At 38.8% G+C, this 20,867-nt stretch overlaps 1 protein-coding gene across 1 annotated transcript in view; it reads left to right on the top strand.

The window, feature by feature from the left end:
* The window catches only part of LOC144969874 (ski oncogene-like), a 178,856-nt gene that overhangs the window by 149,165 nt on the left and 8,824 nt on the right, over positions 1-20,867 (top strand). Inside the window, exon 2 of the mRNA XM_078908911.1 lies at positions 15,976-16,367. Coding sequence (XP_078765037.1) covers positions 15,976-16,367 — 392 coding nt within the window. The remainder of the gene's footprint in view (positions 1-15,975; positions 16,368-20,867) is intronic.

Raw genomic sequence — 20,867 nt, 5'->3', positions numbered from 1 at the left:
GTGTGCGAAGTTTGAGATCACTCAATGTCTCATTCAGACATAAGCACAGGTCTCCTTCCAGAGGAACACACTCAATTGTTTACAAATCATACATTGGTGAAAGGAAAAATAATACAGTACATAACAGAGAGATGATTTACAAGGAAAAAAAAATATCATCTCCCAAAACTAACTATACATTTGACTGTTTCCCTCCCAGCCAGGGTATCCGTCCAGGGCCAGGACAAAACCAAGTAATCTCATTCCCAAGACAAAGACAGCATGTTGGAAAACAGATATAGGGGGATAAAAGACACAGTATGTATCTCCCTGCCCACTATGTGAGGTCAGGAACAAACAAATATAAAATTCTGACAAAAATACAAATCATGCAAATTTTATGGCTTTTTTTACATTTACAATCTGATTAGAACAGTTTGCTTCATTTACTTTCTTAGAATAATTATTCAACAAAATGTTGACAAATGTTGATATACATATATGAAATAACTTATCTCTTTGAGACTTGCAATTCGTACACACAGATGAAAATTCAATGGGAAGGTTACACTCTGTCCAGTAAGCTATATTTAGTTTCATTAGGACATCTTTTTGATTGTTTAACTTCAAAAAATGTAGCTCCATATTACTAACAGCAACATTCATGATTGAAAGTGCAATTTGAAACAAATGAACAAGAACAGGAGATGGATATGTTAAGCCACCGTGATTAAGGTTTTCAAAATACTCTAAAAGTTTATCATCAATAGAAAAGCCAAGACATTTGTTTTTATCTCCTACAATCTCACAACAAAAAGAACAATCAGTTTTTGTAATAACTTTCTTTGCAACATAGCCAGCAACATATATAATAACATCTAAAGACTCTGACTGAATTTCAACATTTTCAAAAGGAAAATTTTGAATGAAAAGCATGTCACTTTCATCCAAATTATCTGAAGAGAACTCAGATAAAAAACATTTAACATTTAAGGGAATGCTGCCTTTAGAGGAAGAATGAATAGTTAAAAGCTGCTTTATAGTTAATTTTCTTTCATTCTGAAGAATCTCTTCCACAGAAATCAAAGTATTTCCACCTGATAACTGCCTATATTGACCAAAACGAGCCTCAAGATCATCAGTCTGAAATTTTCCAGTCAAAACAAATTTAAAATTAAGTTTAGTTAAAACATATCTTATCAATTCAACTAGACATTCTAATGTATGGGGCAAAGCATAAAATGTATCTGAAGACAAAAAAACCACACTTCGTTTCTTTATGCATCTGGTTCCATTTCTTGAGCCATGAAGACATTTTTAGTAACCAACTCAGTCTTTCATCTTCACAAGAAAAGAAAGGAGAGGCCTCTGGTGTAATCTTATTCCTCCCATAATACTGGTGATGCACATTAACCATATCCCACCAACGACAAACTATAGTCAAGAAATTAACAGTACCCTCCCAAGATGTGAAAGCTGAATGAGGACCTAAGGTTTTCAAAGCAGCAATATTGGTTTCATTAAATATCTTAAGGGCTAAACTGACTTTCTGACGCTCTAAAGAGTGTGGGAATAGTGATTTCCAGGTTAAGGTAGGGGCCTCTTTTAAAAGTTGGGACTTTTCAACTCTGTATAAATGCTTTAAATCAGAAAAGGAAGCATGAGAAATACATTTGCTATCTATGACTTCACTATCTAAATTGGGGAAAGTAAAAGTTTGACTATCGTTTTTAACATTCAACCAATTATTTCGAATTGATTTGAGAAGATGAACAGAGTCAAACAATAAAAAAATCTTGAGAGAATTGTCAATAGGATTAGGTATAAAAAATTTAGTTTCTGAGTCTTTAGTCAGTAAAGAAAACATCTTTCGATTAATTCTATTGTTATCAGAAATGACACTGATGACATTAAATCCAGCTTTACAAACATTAAAAATTACATCATTTGTTGTTTCAAACAAGAAATCTGAAGTCATCTTTACAACAGGAAACATTCCAACAATTAATTTCTTATTAGACATGACAGAAGAAATCATAAAACATTGCATAGACTTGGCAAGATTTTCAGGATCATTTGTAGCCTGTCCAATTAATTGCTCCCCTCTGTAGGATAATTTCGACTTGACATGAACTTCATCAATAAGAAGATTAACATACAAATCTTTATCTGACAGGTACTTAATTTCATTCACTAAAAAATCATTGGCAATCAGACCTGATTTTAAAGATACAGTGCTAGATAATAAACGTAAATATCGCACACTGGGAAGAATAAGTAAAGAATCCCTTAACTTACGATAAGTTGTCGGGGAATTTGAATAAATACAAAAAGAAGCAATCATACATTCAGCAGAAAATCTACGCTGTGATGGAGACAGATTTATCAAATTTAACTGATCAATTAAAAAATCAAAAACTTTGTTATTACTATCATCATTATTTTTGTCTCTGCAGACATTCAACAATTTAATTGCCTGATGAAATGTTGAATTATAGGAAGATGTAAAATCTGTTGCAGAATAATGGCTTAAAATATTTTCTAACTGGCTCCAAGTAGACAGCTTAGAGTCCGGAATTATCCATTTCAAGTCATTTTTACAAACAAGAACATTTTTTAACCACACATCTAGTTTCAAATCATTTTTTACACATATACTAAAAGGAATCGTTAATCCATCCGAATCAGTCGATGCAGTGGCATACAAATATACAGAATCATTTTTTAAAGCATAACAAATATCATTATATTTCCACTTTTGCAGAAATCCACACACTTCATTTTTAAAATGCTCAAAACTTAAAATTTTATCTTGTTCTAAAAAAACGTTAAAACTTTCCTCTTCTCTCTCCTCAAGTCTCTGTCTCTTACTCCTGGGGCTTTCCCTTTGAGGCAAAGGGGTAGTAGTGAGGTAAGAGGGAAGATTTGGAAAAACTGATGGGATGGCACCAGCTTTCAACTTCAAACGCTTCCTGCGAACAGTTTTCTGTGGTTGTCCATTTTTTTCAGGAACGACTTTAAAACGTATAATATCATCTTCCTGAAAGTGTTTTTCACATACAACAGTAAACTTTGTCACAACCAAGTTTTCCCGGGAATTTTTCTAATCCATGAATTCCTTTGTTCTGCATCTTTCGGGAATTCAAAACAAGATGCCTTTTTTGGCGCACAATTAAGTCTGTAATAATTACTGTCACATCCAGGGACACAGCACTTGTTCACCATCATGGAACGAACTGTTGGTTATCAAATACTGTGGGGAAAAAAAAGGTAGATACATTAGTTTATAGTAACCATTTGAAATTAGGGTAGAGATTAATGTCAATTGTTTTAAGCAGGACTACAAGATACATGTACACATTACACATCATCTAAAAAATAACGATAAGTGTTGAATTGTAAGCCTCAATTTATTAGACGAAGACATACTGTGGACGTTTCTGGTTTCCCCTTTATCAACAAAACAAGACGAATAAGAGATGTGTAGTGTGAATGGTGTAGATAAGGTGAATAAATATAAACAATGATGGGACAGCCTACCCCTTTGTAAGGAAGTACGAATTAAATTCATTAAAATTAAATTGAGCTTTTATATAGTACAATCTCCACTAAACATGCTCAAAGCGTTTTACAAGGGGTCTCTGATAAACAGCAACACGTAACATGTAGAACGAGACATGACGCCTGTGAGGCGATAATACAATTTTTTCGGACAGAGACAATGCTGTTAATGGCCAGATACTCATTTTTTAAAACCTGAGTACGGTGAGAAAATGTGAGTAAAGAGCCTTTTATAAGGACTCAACTATCGCCAAGCGAAGCTCGAACCAAGGACCTTCCGATCAAAAAGCGAGTGTCATACCTCTCGACCACATAGCTGCCCACTAGACCACATAGCCCCATTAAGAAACAAGGCCCAGAAATACTGATCTCAAATAAATAATTTTAGAAAATTAAAATCGAAGTTGTTTTTTTAAACATCATGGTAAATTTTTTTGAAAAACAACAACAAAAATAGGTAACAAAAAAAGAGGGAAACAAACTAACAAAAACAAACAATAAACAGATAAAGACGCAGTAAACGAATGATAGTAGATAGTGATAGGTGCCCAGTTACCGTGTACGTAGACAGTCATAATAATAATAATAATAATACCCTAATAATAACAATAATAATAATAATAATAATAGATTAATTAAAGGTTTTAAATATTGAGTGTTGCCAAAATGTTGCGTCATATTTTAAGACGTCCACCTCAATTTCCAGTCACAACTTCCCTATGACTATGGCATGGGCTAGCTGAGGCTGAGAGCTGGGACACAATCAGCCCCGTTTGCAGTCGAACTGCCTAGTCTAAGTAAGATAGATTGACGGGAAGCCTTCCGAAAGCTCCTACATCCGCAGTATTCTTGTTCTAGTAGGGGGTTTCAATGGGAATGGGGAAACTTTTTTTTATAATGTTCTAGTAGGGAGTTTGGGAGGGGGGAGACAAACTTTAAAAAAAAAAGTTTCCCCCTTCCCAAACCGCCTACTATCTAGATAGTACTCTAGAACATTATAAAATACAAGAATACTGGGGATGTAGGAGCTTTCGGAAGTTTGATCTTCATTTAAGACGTCTATCTACCTACTTTTTCATTTAACAGTCAGCTGTGAGTTAGATAAAACTCTCTTTGTAATCCAAACTCACATTCCATTTTTACCAGTCATTCTCATTGTCATTGTCACTCGTCACACTCTACACTCAAAACTCGCGACAAAAACTCACCTTTGTTTGGGAGGATACGCTGAAAATTGAAGAGGGCAACACTCAAAGGGAATTAGACGTCTTTATATCCATCTTGTAGAGAGGCAGCGATCCGTAAATAGTTGAAACAAACTTTCTTTTGTTAGCAGATCAAGGCATTGTTGTCAGAACAATGGCGGAACAACGGGGAAGAAATAGCGATACAAAAGGCGGAATGATCGTAGGCCTGATTGCGTATGCGATACCTGTAGTTAAAATAATAGCGGCGGAGATGTAAAATAGTTCTCACTTCAAATCCGTTTTTCGGTCATAATATTTTATTTCAAAACAATATGATGTAGTGGAAAAATATTGAAATAACATTGTGATACATTTTAAATATGCTGGAGTCAATAAAAATGTTTAAAAAGTCGGCCTGGTAGTTTTTTATTCTATCCCTTTTCCGGACCTGCTTCCCGGCCTGGAACACTATATAGAGGGCCTTGCATATATTCGTTCATTGACAACGCGCGCGCGCACACACACACACACACACACACACACACACACACACACACACACGCACGAGTCGGAATCTTTTCCCATTCTATTGTATAGTTAGAAGTAGAAGGAGACAAACAAAATACACACATAAAGATGTCAAGACACCAATTCCCACTTGACGGATCTCTCTCTCTCTCTCTCTCTCTCTCTCCCCCCCCCCCCCCCCCGCCTGTCCTCGGCCCCCCCACCACAGACTACTAGGAGTGTGTTATCTATGGTCCCCACTCCTTCTTTCTACTTTAGTTATTTTATTTACACAGCTTCTTTCTATCTTTCGTTCTTTCCGCCACAAATCTTGGAGAGTGACTTCTTTCCTTCTTTCTTTCTTTCTTTCCGCCACAAATCTTGGAGAGTGACTTCTTTCTTTCTTTCTTTCTTTCTTTCTTTCTTTCTATCCCTCCACCACAAATCTTGGAGAGTGATTTCTTTCCTTCTTTCTTTCTGTCTTTCTTTCCGCCACAAATCTTGGAGAGTGACTTCTTTCTTTCTTTCTATCCCTCCACCACAAATCTTGGAGAGCGACTTCTTTCCCCTCTGTCTTTCTTTCTTTCTTTCTTTCCACCACAAATCTTGGATAGTGACTTCTTTCCTTCCTTCTTTCTTTATTTCCTTCTTTCTTTCCACCACAAATCTTGGATAATGACTTCTTTCCTTCCTTCCTTCTTTATTTCCTTCTTTCTTTCCACCACAAATCTTGGATAGTGACTTCTTTCCTTCCTTCTTTATTTCCTTCTTTCTTTCCACCACAAATCTTGGACAGTGACTTCTTTCCTTCCTTCCTTCTTTCTTTATTTCCTTCTTTCTTTATTTCCTTCTTTCTTTCTTTCCACCACAAATCTTGGATAGTGACTTCTTTCCTTCCTTCTTTATTTCCTTCTTTCTTTCCACCACAAATCTTGGATAATGACTTCTTTCCTTCCTTACTTCTTTCTTTATTTCCTTCTTTCTTTCCACCACAAATCTTGGATAGTGACTTCTTTCCTTACTTCTTTCTTTATTTCCTTCTTTCTTTCCACCACAAATCTTGGATAGTGACTTCTTTCCTTCCTTCCTTCTTTCTTTCCACCACAAATCTTGGATAGTGACTTCTTTCCTTCCTTCCTTCTTTCTTTCCACCACAAATCTTGGATAGTGACTTCCTTTCTGCCACGTTCAGGAGAGAGATCGGGGATGATTTATGGGCCCATCCAGAAGACGGGAAGGTGAAAACGTCTTCTTACGTCAATTGGATCTCAGACTCGTCTTGTCGTCGTCGTCGACGACCATCTGCCAAGATTTCTATCGCATCTCTTTCACTCCTCTTCTTCTTCTTCCTCCTACTTTCCATCATCTTCCTCCTCTCTTCCTCCTCCTACTTTTCTTCCTCATCCTCCTCCGCTTCTTCTTCTTCTTCCTCTTCTTCTTCTTCTTCTTCTTCTTCTTCTTCTTCTTCTTCTTCTTCTTCTTCTTCTTCTTCTTCTTCTTCTTCTTCTTCTTCTTCTTCTTCTTCTCTCTCTCTCTCTCTCTCTCTCCCCCCCCCCCCCCCCCCTTTTTCCCTACTGAAGGCCATGGTGGAGAGATGCCAAATCACCGACCCACCACTTCTATAGAGATTTAATCAGTATTTACAGACTTTGCGTACCGGCAGGTTTGGTAATGTATTATTATAGGCTCAATTACTGTTGTAGACCTGTAAATGAGCTGTATAAAAATTGATTGAAACTGAAACTCTTCGGTTCGTAATTCGTCGTAGCGGTAAAATCCAAAGAATCAAAATGAAAGGTAAACAGCAAGCTCACTTGAGCAAATCAATGGCAGAAAACTAAATTGCGAGGAATTAGTTAGGCTACTTACCATTGTTCCTTGTAATTAGGTACCCGATCAGTGAAGAAACTTAGAAACGGTCAACCAGTTTGTTTACAACATGAGGTAATCGAGATGTGCTTGTAGCAATCATTTAACTTTCGATTTGAAGGTGTCTACATAACGAACTTCCGGTGTTTCGAATTTTTCTTTCTCATACTTTTCCTGTCCTTCAAGTAAATGTGGTCAATTTTGGCTTAGAAGAAACAGTGAAATTTATCGCTCGGCGGCTCAGTTAAAATTGGCTACGACAGGTTTCGAAAGTGAAAAAATAATTTCACGAAGGCTGTGTGAAAATACACTGGGTGTGTTCAGACACGGCAATTCTAAAAAGCGTCGCTTAGCCTTGGCAATATATATCCATCATTAATATAAACGGCCCATGAGCTATGTGTGGGGCTGTGGAACATTCCTAGCTAACTTTACAGTCAATCGACTACGATTCATGAATTCTTTCTTTATTCATTTCTTTCTTCCCTTTTTAAAAATATTTGAATTTGACGAATTGACTGATTTCAGTTAATTGACTGAGAATTTACAGGTCTACTGTTGTAATGGAAATAACCGCTGACTAACGCAAACTATGGAGTGAAATAGAGAGAAGAGAAGGGCATAGCGGTGGGTTTGTGTGTGTGTGTGGGGGGGGGGGGGGGGGGGGGGGGGATTAGGCTCGAGTGATTGGAAGAAGGTACAACGGAAAAACATAAATAAATCGCAACAATGGAGTTATTTATGACGAGTCGAGTCCTGTATTTATGGTTGTTTTCTAGGATCTGGAAATCGATGAACATGGTTGTCGTCATATAACCGGAGACTAAATTGATGGAGACATGAAACTTCGGGGCTCCTTCCCTGTGTGGGTGTTCAATGTCAAGTCGGTAAACCACCTCAGGACGGGACACAATAGTAATAGACTTAAAAAGCAAATGCACACACGCCTGAAGCTGACAGTCACCGGTTTACTCATTGACTCTTATTTAACGGTCCCCCTTTCTCTGTCTGTCTATCTCTCTATCCATCCATTTATTCATACATCCATCCTTTCATCCTTTCCATCTATCTATCTATCTGTCTGTCTGTCTGTCTGTCCGTCCGTCATTCCATACATATCAGGACAAATAGCCGCTATGTAATCCTTATCATATTCAGTAATAATACTTGGCGTGTCCTGGTTAAACCAAATCCATGATGCACACATATTATTATCATGTGTCCAATGGGAATAATACAGCGACCTCTTAGTAGACGATGGTATAACATAATGTGTCACGGAAAGACATTGACCCCTTCCTATGACTTTGACCTCCTTAACCATTGTAGACTCCAAGAGGGAGAGGACTGGAAGCTAGTCACGCACTCGGCGTCCGTGGACATCTTATAAGTACATAATATTGCCTTGGCAGCAATCAGTAACGTCCATAGACAGGGGACTGATCGTCAAACAGACATGCAGCATGCATATGCATACCTGCCAACCATTTTGGAATCACTCTTCCTTTTCTACAATTCCGGCATTGTGTCTAAAATTCCCATTTTCAAAAATAATAATGATGATGATGGTAAGAAGAAGAAAAAAAAATGGACGGAGAGGGGAGAAGGGTGAAGGGGGGGGGGGGGGGGGGGGTAAAAAGTGAATTAAAAAAGAAAGTGATTGCCAAAAGGGGCTAAGTAGGAAAATTAATTGAACTCCGTTCCCCCCTCCCCATTCCATCACCTAATACACGTGATGTGTAGTTTTGCCATCTGTGCCGGAATATTGTCTGTTATGTATTTGGTGGGATAGTTGGTCGTCGTTTCGATACAGGACTATCACTTGTTAAGAAGTTCCTATTTTTTTGTCTCAAATTCCTATTTTTTGACGTTCTGATTCCACTTTTGGAATATCAAGGGTTGGCAGGTCTGCATATGGGGCCGTACGCTATTTTTGTTACACAGACATGCCGACTTGAAAATTCAAAAATTTGTAGTTTCTCTCTCTCTCTCTCTCTCTCTCTCTCTCTCTCTCTCTCTCTCTCTCTCTCTCTCTCTCTTCTCTCTCTCTGTCTCTCTCTCTCCTCTCTCTCTCTCTCTCTCTCTTTCTCTCTCTCTTTCTCTCTCTCTCTTCTCTTCTCTCTCTTCTCTCTTCTCTCTCTCTCTCTCTCTCTCTCTCTCTTTCTCTCTCTCTCTCTCTCTCTTTCTTCTCTCTTCTCTCTCTCTCTCTTCTCTCTTTCTTCTCTTCTCTCTCTCTTCTCTCTCTTCTCTCTCTCTTCTCTCTCTCTTCTCTCTTCTCTCTCTCTCTCTCTTCTCTCTCTTTCTCTCTCTCTCTCTCTCTTCTCTTTCTCTCTCTCTCTTTCTCTCTCTCTCTCTCTTTGTCTCTCTCTCTTTCTCTCTCTCTCTCTTTGTCTCTCTCTCTTTCTCTCTCTATCTCTGTCTCTCTCTCTCTTTTATCTCTCTCTCTTTCTTTCTCTCTCTTTCTTTCTCTCCCTCTCTCTTTCTTTCTCTCCCTCTCTCTCTCTCTCTCTCTCTTTCTTTCTTTCTTTCTCTCCCTCTCTCTCCCCTCTCCCTCTCCCTCTCCCTCTTAAAACACACACACACACACACACAAATCAATGAATTGCGCTCACTGAATTGATTTTCATGATCACCTTTCTGCACTTGACAATAATACCTAATCACAATTACTTTGACCTCAAACTTTAGCCTCGTTAGTTTTTCAAATTTCATGTTGCTCTACTTTTCACTACATGCACTTTTCGCACTCACTCTCTCTCTCTCTCTCTCTCTCTCTCAAACATACACACACACACACACACACACACACACACACACTACAACCACCACCACCGCATCTTCATCACGACTACTACTACTACAATCACCACCACCACCACATCATCATCACTGACACTACTACTTCAACCACCACCTTCTCATCATTATCATTATCATTACTACTACAACCACCACCACCACCACCACATCATCATCACTACCACAACTACTACAACCACCATGATAATGATGATGATAATAATTATGATGATGATAATAATAATTATGATGATGATGATGAGAGATCTTTTAGCCAGTCGCACCCGTCTTATGGAACCAACTGCCTTCATCCCTCAAAAAATGTCCGACATTTGAAAACTTTAAAAAGAAACTTAAAAACACATCTCTTTAGAAAATCATTTGCTGTTTAACATTTCCATTAGGCCTACATGTTATAGATATCCTAAATTTTCATCTTGTAGCACAGTGCGTGGTAATTAAATTACAAATTGATTAATGCTATTCCAATATGATAGATTTTATGCTCAAGTTATCAATTTATTGTTGTGTTTTATTTGCATTGTAAAGCGCCTCTGAGCACATTGTGGATCCAGGCGCTAAATAAATTCATTCATTCATTCATTAATTCATTCATTCATTCATTCATTGAAAATGAAAGTTGATCCCAGACTACATAATTTTAAAGACTTTTGAAATTTTATTTAATATTTCTCCGAGTAAATTCTGTGATGTTTAAAGTGAACTATAGCGATTGTAATTTTTAACTTGCTAAAACTGACGAATGTTTAATTGTTGGAAGTAAGCAGCCCTGACAAAACCAGGTAAAATGGCGGGGGGGGGGGGGGGGGGGGGGGGGGGGGGGGGGGGTTGACGGCCTTACCTGCTTGCCCCATTGCTCGCTTGCAATACTTACCTGCTGCTGACTACATTCTTCCAGAATTTTATGAATTCCTCTTACCCATTCAAGTAATGAGATGGGAAGATTTTTGGATTAAAAATTTTTTAATTTTTTTTTTTTTCATCATCTTAGAATTAGGGCGGTAGTGGCTGGTAGTGGGGTAGGGGTGGGGGGGGGGGGGGGGCGTAGGGAGAGGGTAACGAGCTGATAAGACGATTAAGTTATGCCTAATAATTAATACAGCATAATATTCTCGTTGTTGTTGTAGTTGTTGTTGTTGTTGTTGTTGTTGTTGTTGTTGTTGTTGTTGTTGTTGTTGTTGTTGTTGTTGTTGTTGTTGTTGTTGTTGTTATTCTTCTTCTTCTTCTTCTTCTTCTTCTTCTTCTTCTTCTTCTTCTTCTTCTTCTTCTTCTTCTTCTTCTTCTTCTTCTTCTTCTTCTTCTTCTTCTTCTTCTTCTTCTTCTTCTTCTTCTTCTTCTTCTCCTTCTTCTTCATTTTCTTCTTCTTCCTTTTCTTCTTCATTTTCTTCTTCTTCCTCTTCTTCCTCCTCCTCCTTCTCCTTTCTTCTTCTTCTTCTTCTTCTTCTTCTTCTTCTTCTTCTTCTTCTTCTTCTTCTTCTTCCTTCTTCTTCTTCTTCTTCTTCTCTCTTCTTCTTCTTCTTTTCTTCTTCTTCTTCTTCTTCTTCTTCTTCTGCACCACCATCATCATCATCATCGTCGTCGTTTTCGACACATTTTTTATATTATGTTCAACAGCCAATGAAACACCATTTCAAATATTATGTTCCCGTTTCACAAAACTGTCTGACTGACTGACTTCTTTTATTGTCGTGTTCAACCCAGATGTTCAGTATTATATTGTTATTTGACGAGGAACAGGGAATGGGAGAGGGGGCAACAAGTAAATATCCTTGACATTTAATTATTTTTGCCAACTGCGTGGATTGCTGTGGTCGACAAAAACATGCCCTTTAAAAATACTTGCAGTATAGTCATAGGGTGACAAAACACATTGTCTACCTTCAATTTTGACCAGACCCAGACCCAGCCACCCCCCCCCCCCCCCCAAAATAAATAAATAAATAAATTTTTAAAAAAAATTAAGAAACATTTTTTTAAAAACCAACAAAAAACAAAGAACGAAAAAAACAAAAACAAAACAACAAACAAAAGAAAAAAACAACCCAAAACAAACTACTCGGCCAGTTAGCTGCCGTACTCTGGAATAACACATACTTAAAATTTTGGTCAGAAAACTCGTCCTTCACATTTCGGTCGATTGAAATGACCCTCATCTTGTCAAAAGAATCCTCCAAGTCCCGGGTTTATGAGTTGTTGTTTTTTTTCTTCACAAAATGATATCGATATTTGAAGGACGAATTTTTCGGCTAAAGTTTTGTTGGTTTTTGTAAAATGTTTTTTTTTTCAGAGCGCAGCAGTTTTGTCTGTAAAGTTCTGACGTGGGAAATTTTGCATTGCTTTTCTAAGGATCTCTTGGAAAGACCAGGTGTATATCTCGACATCACGGGCTGCTATAGATAGTTCGAAGATGACGTCACTCAGGCTTTTGTTATTGTTTTTGCCATCCGCGTTTGTGAGTTGTTCTCACTAAACTGTATTAACCAGACTAGAGATAGAATGCGCTTGGCTAAGGAGTTCACAACATTGCCATCCGGAAGTATAACGGACCAACACACAAACTCTGTGTAACCATGAACTTTTATATTCTGGTTAATACAGTTTAGTGAGAACAACTCACAAACGCGGATGGCAAAAACAATAACAAAGGCATGAGTGACGTCATCTGCATACTATCTATAGAAGATCATGGTTACACAGAGTTTGTGTGTTGGTCTGTTATACTTCTGGATGTCAATGTTGTGAACTCCTTGGCCAAGCGCATTCTATCTATAGCAGACCTGCCTAGGACTACGAAAACATGCGTAGAAATACGAATTTTTGACTCCAGCAGCTACAGAGCTGCATATAGGTCTCTTTGACTCAATAAATCTTGTTAGAAAGGAAAGTCTAGCTTCTTAGAACCTATAGATAGAACGAAGGTGACGTCACTCTGGTCTTTGTTATTGTTTCTTGCCATCCACGTTTATGAGTACGTCTCACTAAACTGTATGAACCAGACTATAAACGTTCATGGTTACACATAGTTTTGTGTGTTGGTTCATTATACTTCCGGACGGCAATGTTATGAGTTTCTCAGCCAAGCGCATACTATCTATATTCAGGACTTTGGAGCGTTTTTTGGACACGCTGAGGGCAAATTGTTTATTTGTAAAGCTATTTAAAGTGAATTTTTCTTCTTCTTCTTTTTTTTCCCTTGGAAACTACGAATTTTTGAAAACTCAAGATGGCAGCTCTGGTCTTTACATAATAGTCCTGTACTTTTTTTTTTTAATGAGCATTTATATAGCGCAATATCCACTTAACGTGCTCAATGCGCTTTACAAGGGGTCCCTGGACAACAGCAACATTTAACATGTAGGACGAGACATGACGCCTGTTAGGCGATATTACAATTTTTCGGACAAAGACAACGCTGTTAACGGCCAGGTACTCATTTTACACCTGAGTACGGTGAGAGAATGTGAGTAAAGAGTCTTTTCCAAGGACTCAACTATGCGCCGAGCGAGGCTCGAACCCAGGACCTTCCGATCCGAAAGCGAGTGTCATACCACTAGACCACATAGCCGCACTTGCATGGAAGTCGGTTAAAGCATTAAAATTTCAACGGCTTGTTTAACCCTGCGGCAAACATTAAAGGTCGAATTTGACTGTATGCTTGGAATTTCAGGGCAGGTGCGTGTATTATGGGGGGGGGGGGGAAGAGAGAGAGAGAGAGAGAGAGAGAGAGAGAGAGAGAGAGAGAGAGAGAGAGAGAGAGAGAGAGAGAGAGAGAGAGAGAGAGAGAGAGGTTGGGGTCGGGGCACGACATGACATGTTGCACTTGGTAATCATTAAAGTGTATGTGTGTGTGTGTGTGTGTGCTCTTGAAAGGTAAAGCTTTTTGTAAATAGATAGCATGATAATCTATGAATTGAAAGACAGATAGATAGATAGATAGATAGATAGATAGATAGAGAGAGAGAGAGAGAGAGAGAGAGAGAGAGAGAGAGAGAGATGAATAGATAGAATAGATAGATAGATGAATAGATGAATAGATAGATAGATGAATATATAGAATAGATAGATAGATAGATAGATTGATGGATGGATGGATGGATGGAAAGAAAGAAAGAAAAAAAGAAAGAAAGAAAGAAAGAAAGGCAGATGGATAGAAAGGCAGACAAAAGATAAACAGACAGACAGATAGATAGGTAGGTGGTCATGTAGGTTTCTACCTAAGGAACTACTACTATAAATTCAATTTCCAGCATCTAAATCCCCACGTTATGATGAGCGGCTATGTGGTCTAGTGGTATGACACTCGCTTTCGGATCGGAAGGTCCTGGGTTCGAGCCTCGCTCGGCGCATAGTTGAGTCCCTGGAGAAGGCTCTTTACTCACATTCTCTCACCGTACTCAGGTGTAAAATGAGTACCTGGCAGTTAACAGCGTTGTTTCTGTCCCAAAAATTTGTAATAACGACCGACAGGCGTCATGTCTCGTCCTACATGTTATGTGTCGCTGTTGGCCAGGGATCCCTTGTAAAGCGCTTTGAGCACCTTTAGTGGATATTGTCATCGGCATACAGCTACTTAGCTGTGGTTGCCAGATTCATTTAGAACAAAATGAAAAATGAAAAGGAAAAAAAAAAAAATAAAAAAGAAAGAAAGAAAGAATAACCAAACAAAAAAACTAACACCCCCCCCCCCCCCCCCCCCCCCCCCCCAATAATATAAGTCAACAAAAAAAAAAGAAAAAGAAAAAAAAAAAAAACAAAAAAAAAAAGCAAAAACTAACAAACAAATAACAAAAGATATCAGACAAACAAACAAAAAAACAAAACAATTTAATTCCGAATGATCTGGGAAAAAACAAAAACAAGGAAACATTATTCCAAGTATCATTTTTTATTACGCCGAAGATGTTCAAGAAAAGTAGAAATAGTTTTAATTTTAAACATCCCGATGCTATGATTAAATCTCATGGCGTTATGAAAATTCACACTTAAAAAATAATTGTGGTCAAAATTAGCCTACCATATTTAATCTAATTATAGTTTTTTTAAAAATTCCTTTATTTAAAAAAAAAAAAACAAAAAACAAAAAAAAAACTACTAATTTTTTAGGAAATAACAAGGGATTTTGAAATTGCCAATCATATTCAAAAGTGTCAAGTTTTTGGAATTTGACATTAAAAACACCAAGTTGGCAATCCAGATAGCGCTGCTACGTTTTTCTATCTATCTAGTACCTGTCTGCCCACGGCTTATCACTCACTGTCTTAACAGCTCTAACAACAACAACAACGATGCTGCTGCTACATAATCGTGCTGTGACAAAAACCTCCACATAGAAATATAGACATATAAATAAATAAGTAGACAAACAAATACATAAACAACATATAGATAGTATGCGCTTGGCTAAGAAGCTCATAACATTGCCATCCGGAAGTGTAAAGGACCAACACACAAAATTGTGTGTAAAGATGAACGTTTATAGACAGGCTAATACGGTTTAGTGAGAATTACTCATAAACGCGGATGGCAAAAAAACAATAACAAAGGCCTGAGTGACGTCATCTTCGAACTATTTATAAGCAAACATGTAAATATATAAACGGACAACCGCATTTATTAACAAAACAGTGAACAACACATAAACAAATGAGTCGATAAATAATAGATAAATTTATTATCAACCAATGCTAACACTAATTACGCAAATTACGCATCGTGTGACGTTGTTCCCAGTCTTTGATTAGTTAGGTTTTGTGTCCGGGGGTTCGTTCGAAATGTCAGAGTGTACTGTATGGTATTGAAAGTCAGATCCATAATATTATTATGGCCTGCTAGATGTATTAAGCGCTTTGAGTATGGTGATTCAAATGAAATGCGTGAAATTTATTCATTCATATATTCAAGCTCAACATCTATCTGTCTGTCTGCCTGCCTGCCTGTCTGTCTTATTTATTTATTTATTTATTTATTTATTTATTTATTTATTTATTTATTTATTTATTTATTTATTTATTATTTATTTATATAATTCTTCTTTTTTTTGGGTCTATTTCAGAGTGTAGAAATTTTAGAGACAAAACGGGCCAAGCACGAAGGGGGATTGGGCGGCGAACCGGCGGCTACTTCCTCCTCCTCCAACAACAACAACAATAATAACATTAATAACAACAACAACAACAACAACAACAACAACGGCACAGCAAGTTCCAGCAATGGAGGAGGAGGCATCAAGAACGGTAGCGGCAGCAGTTGCAGCTCGGTCAGCAGCAACAGCAGTACTGGACGGAACACGGAGACCCCGACGGAGTCCCTCGGTTCCTCCTCGCCATCGGGCTGGGAGGACCCCGGCCTTCGACAGCAGATGTCTGTTTACCCCTGGTCCCCCACCCTGATCAACGCCATCAAGGAGGGCAAGCTGATTGCACCCCCGGCCATAATGAGAGAGGGGTAAGTGGGATCAAACTATGGGATGGTGATGATTATTGTTGTTGTTGTTGTTGTTATTGTTGTTGTTGTTTTTGTTCTTGTTCTTGTTCTTCATGTTCTTCTTGTTCTTCTTATTTTTCTTCTTCTTCTTCTTCTTCTTCTTCTTCTTCTTCTTCTTCTTCTTCTTCTTCTTCTTCTTCTTCTTCTTCTTCTTCTTCTTCTTCTTCTTCTTTCCTTCTTCTTTTTCTTTCTTCTTCTTCTTCTTCTTCTTCTTCTTCTTCTTCTTCTTCTTCTTCTTCTTCTTCTTCTTCTTCTTCTTCTTCTTCTTCTTCTTCTTCTTCTTCTTCTTCTTCTTCTTCTTCTTCTTCTTGTCGTCGTTGTCACCATCGTCGTCATCATAAATGTGTGTGTGTGTGTGTGTGTGTGTGTGGGTGTGTGGGTGTGTGTGTGTGTGAAGAGCTATCGTATCATAATCAGTGTGTTTGAAATTGGATTATTTAACTTTGCATGGCTGATGACAAGACTAACGAACAACACCTGCTGTCACCCAGCATAAAACAAACCTCGGGGAAAACCCGGGCTCTGACGACACGTGAGCGGACAATAATAGATATTATATAGACACCTCGTGGACGGGAACACAACCACGCCCATCTGATAGTCGTCCGAATATAAACAAAGGGAGTGAGTGCTTAGCAAAGAACCAGTGCTGGGTCGAGTTTGAAACGATCAAATCGAGCGGGTTTTCGATCGAGTCCTCTAAAATCGAGTCGGTTTCGGGCGGGTTTCGAGTCAGTGACGTCATCGAGCAGTGATTCGTTTGAAAAAAAAAACACGAGCAACTCGTTTGCCACAGGAAACTTCACATACCCCTCCCTCTCTTATGTCTGTGGCTGGCTTGACTGCAGCTGGTTATGATGGGGGCTGCCAGATGGCCAAGTTCAAAATTGGTTACTAAGAAACGCTTTTCTATTATTATTCATTTAAAAAAAAATATTTTATTTTAAAAAAATGAAAAGATAAGTTTATCCAACTGTAGTCGATTGTTTTGTTAATCAAAACAAATGAGTTTTTCAAGGGAGTCAGAATGCTTGTGGTGTTTGGCTATTTGGGGTCTATTTGACTACTTGGGCAAGAAGAAATCTGGCTGTCTGGCAGCCTTGATTATGATCGTTCGTCGCATCACACACACATACACACACACACACACACACACACACACACACACACACGCCATCAAACAGTTGTTGATGGTGAAGGGTTGAGACCCCCCCCCCCCCCCCTCCCACCACCATCATCCCGCTGTCACCTTAACATTTCATATTTATGTCGCGCCAAAAGTTGTCGGCCGCCCCCACCTCCCATAATTTGTCACTGGTCGTCATCGCCTCTTGTGTGTGCGGGAAAGGTCGTGCCTTTCATTTCATTATTTGAAAAATAAATGAACAAGAATGGTGTGTTTTTATTAGGTAGGTAGATAATAATAATATTTAGCAGGTTCCACACCCAGACACACACGGATTGCCCGGACACGATGATAACGATGCCGACGACAATGGATGACGATGATGATGATGATGATGATTATCGTGTTTCTGTTTAAAAAATGAAATACTTTAGCAGGTTCCACCCCCACCCCCCACACGGATAGACCGGACCCGAAGATGATGATTGTGGTTTTGCTGGCTGTTACGGCTGTGATGAGGATGATGATAATGATGATGATGATGATGACGATGGCGCAGATGGTGATTATTTGTTCGGTCGCTCAGTGGTACGGTGTCTCTTGTCACAAAATCAAGCCTTATCAATGGCCGGATGAGTGACAGTGATTGTTGAAAATTGTGATCCAGACGTTAAGTCCGTGTGTCAGGCACTTGACTCAGGTGTGAATGTATTCTTATCTTATAAGCAATGACGGGTATTGTAAAGAGCTTTAATACAAAAAGACTCCAAACAGCGATCGGTACCTACTGTACGAAATGGATGTCTGGTCGATATGGCGTGCCGGAGGAATAAATTAAATAAAATATTGTGAAGTTCATTGAGCATGGTAAATCCTTGGAAATGCGCTTTGAACTAATACACCTGCTAGACAACTCCGATTCCAATATAAACGACTGATTAATATTCCCATATATAAACTATAGTTAGCTGAAAATCTTTCTTTGTCGGGACTCCAAAAGTATGGAACGAATTAGACAAAGAAATCAAAGGGTCTTTTAGGAGCACTGATTGATTTTAGATTGATTATTACATTGAAATGTGTTGATATTTATTTTATCCATTATTATTAGGGTGGTGGTGATGATGATGATCCCGCTGATATGATGGTGATGATAAATAAATTAAACATAATTCCCTTTATTCATCCCATAGGGGAGATTCGTCTTTTGGGTCTATTCTAAGGGAAGACTGGAATAACCCAAGCGATAGCCGCAGTGCAGCGCCGCAAATTTAGTTAGGGCAAGGTGACTTGCTCAAGACCACTCAGCGGCGGGTGATCGAACTCGGTACCTTTCGGGTGCCAACCAAAGACCGTACCGCTGCCCCTGATGATGATGATGATGATGATGATGTTGATGGGAACTAACAAAGAATACACAGGCATCTAAAATTGAAACATTCCATATTCAAAGCTAATGTTTTACTTTAAAAAATTGAGCTTTACAATATCCACTAAATGTGATCAAAGCGCTTTGTAAAGGGGTCCCCGGTCAACAGCAACATTTGATATGTAGGACGGGACATGCCGCCTGTTAGGCGATATTACAATTTTTCAGACAAAGACAACGCTGTTAACGGCCAGGTACTCATTTTACACCTGAGTACGGTGAGAGAATGTGAGTAAAAAGCCTTGTCCAAAGACTCAACTATGCACCGAGCGCGAGGCTCGAACCCAGGACTTTCCGATCCCAAAGCGGGTGTCATACCACTAGACCATTATAGTGCACGAGACCCATGGTCGACTAGAGTACTACCTATAGTTACGTCATGACTAGACCACATAGCCGCACTACTGTAGGAGTGTTCATTGATAGAGGGATGCGTGTGTGTCATAGAAATAGCCTTAGTGTGTGTGTGTGTGTGTGTGTGTGTGTGTGTATGTGTGTGTGTGTGTGTGATAGTCAAACTTTAGTAGGTTTAATGAAGTCTTGTCACACACGCGTGATACACCTATACGAATTTCCCTGCCACTGCCACCCAGACACACTAACATCTGACAAGGAGTGAGGGCTGTGGAAGAACCACAGACTACCGTGTGCAAACATTGGCGATTGGTATCGGATGGCAAACTGTGATCGTTTGAATTTGAAATGATTCGAAACACTCGTTACCCCTCCGCTCGCTCGAATCCTGATCGTCTCAAGCTCGTCTCACGTGTCAAGATCGTCTCAAGCTCACAACCGCCTGATCGTTTTACGATCGAGTAATCGTTTTACTAACTCGCTCTTCCGGCATTGAGATCGAGCACTGACTCGTGGCTTGGCGCTCGATCGTCGATCGAGTAAAAGCGATCAAATAACCCAACACTGCAAAGAACCTACACGCGGCTACCACCGATGGTATGCGTTTTAAATAAAATGTTCATGGGAGCGATCTATATTCATGTTTTCGTCCAACCGAGTGATGAATCACATGATTTAATGACGTCCAACGATTGGATATATCTTAACAAATGTAAACACACTGCTTTGTTTATGCAATTTGTAAACATACCCGTCTGTCAAGCTCAACAAAATGACCAATCGTAATGTAAGATATTTCAAAAGATGTGAGTACTTTTCACTATGGGGGTCGTTTTGAGCACGCTTTGCAATGTGACCAATGATCTCGAGCACATGGAAAGGGAATATAGATAGAATGCGCTTAGCCAAGGAGTTCACAACATTGCCATCCGGAAGTATAATGGACCAACACACAAACTCTGTGTAACCATGAACTTTTATAGTCTGGTTAATACAGTTTAGTGAGAACAACTCACAAACACGGATGGCAAAAACAATAACAAAGGCCTGAGTGACGTCATCTGCATACTATCTATAGATCATGCCCATTAGAGCCACCACAGAAAGCAATGTGTAACCTTTAACGTTCATAGTCTGATTAATATCATTAAGTAAAGAACTAATCACCAAATATGATAACGTCTACAAACATAAGCAAAGAGCCGAGTGACTGCAATTTTGTTCCTTCTCGACTCTGATTGAGAGAATCCATTGGGAACTAATCATACAACTCGTGGTCGGAAAACCCCAGATAGTATGAAGTTGACGTCACTCAGGTCTTTGTTATTGCTTTTTGTCATCCCCCGTTTATGAGTAATTCTCACTAAACTATAGATAGTATGCAGATGACGTCACTCAGGCCTTTGTTATTGTTTTTGCCATCCGCGTTTGTGAGTTGTTCTCACTAAACTGTATTAACCAGACTATAAAAGTTCATGGTTACACAGAGTTTGTGTGTTGGTCCGTTATACTTCCGGATGGCAATGTTGTGAACTCCTTGGCCAAGCGCATT

The sequence above is a fragment of the Berghia stephanieae genome, chromosome 4, assembly GCF_034508935.2.
Source record: "Berghia stephanieae isolate SIO BIC M18660-M18661 chromosome 4, UCSD_Bste_1.3, whole genome shotgun sequence".
Lineage (NCBI taxonomy): Eukaryota > Metazoa > Mollusca > Gastropoda > Nudibranchia > Aeolidiidae > Berghia > Berghia stephanieae.
The sequence above is the reverse complement of the archived record's forward strand: the minus strand, read 5'-3'. Positions and strand labels throughout refer to the sequence as shown.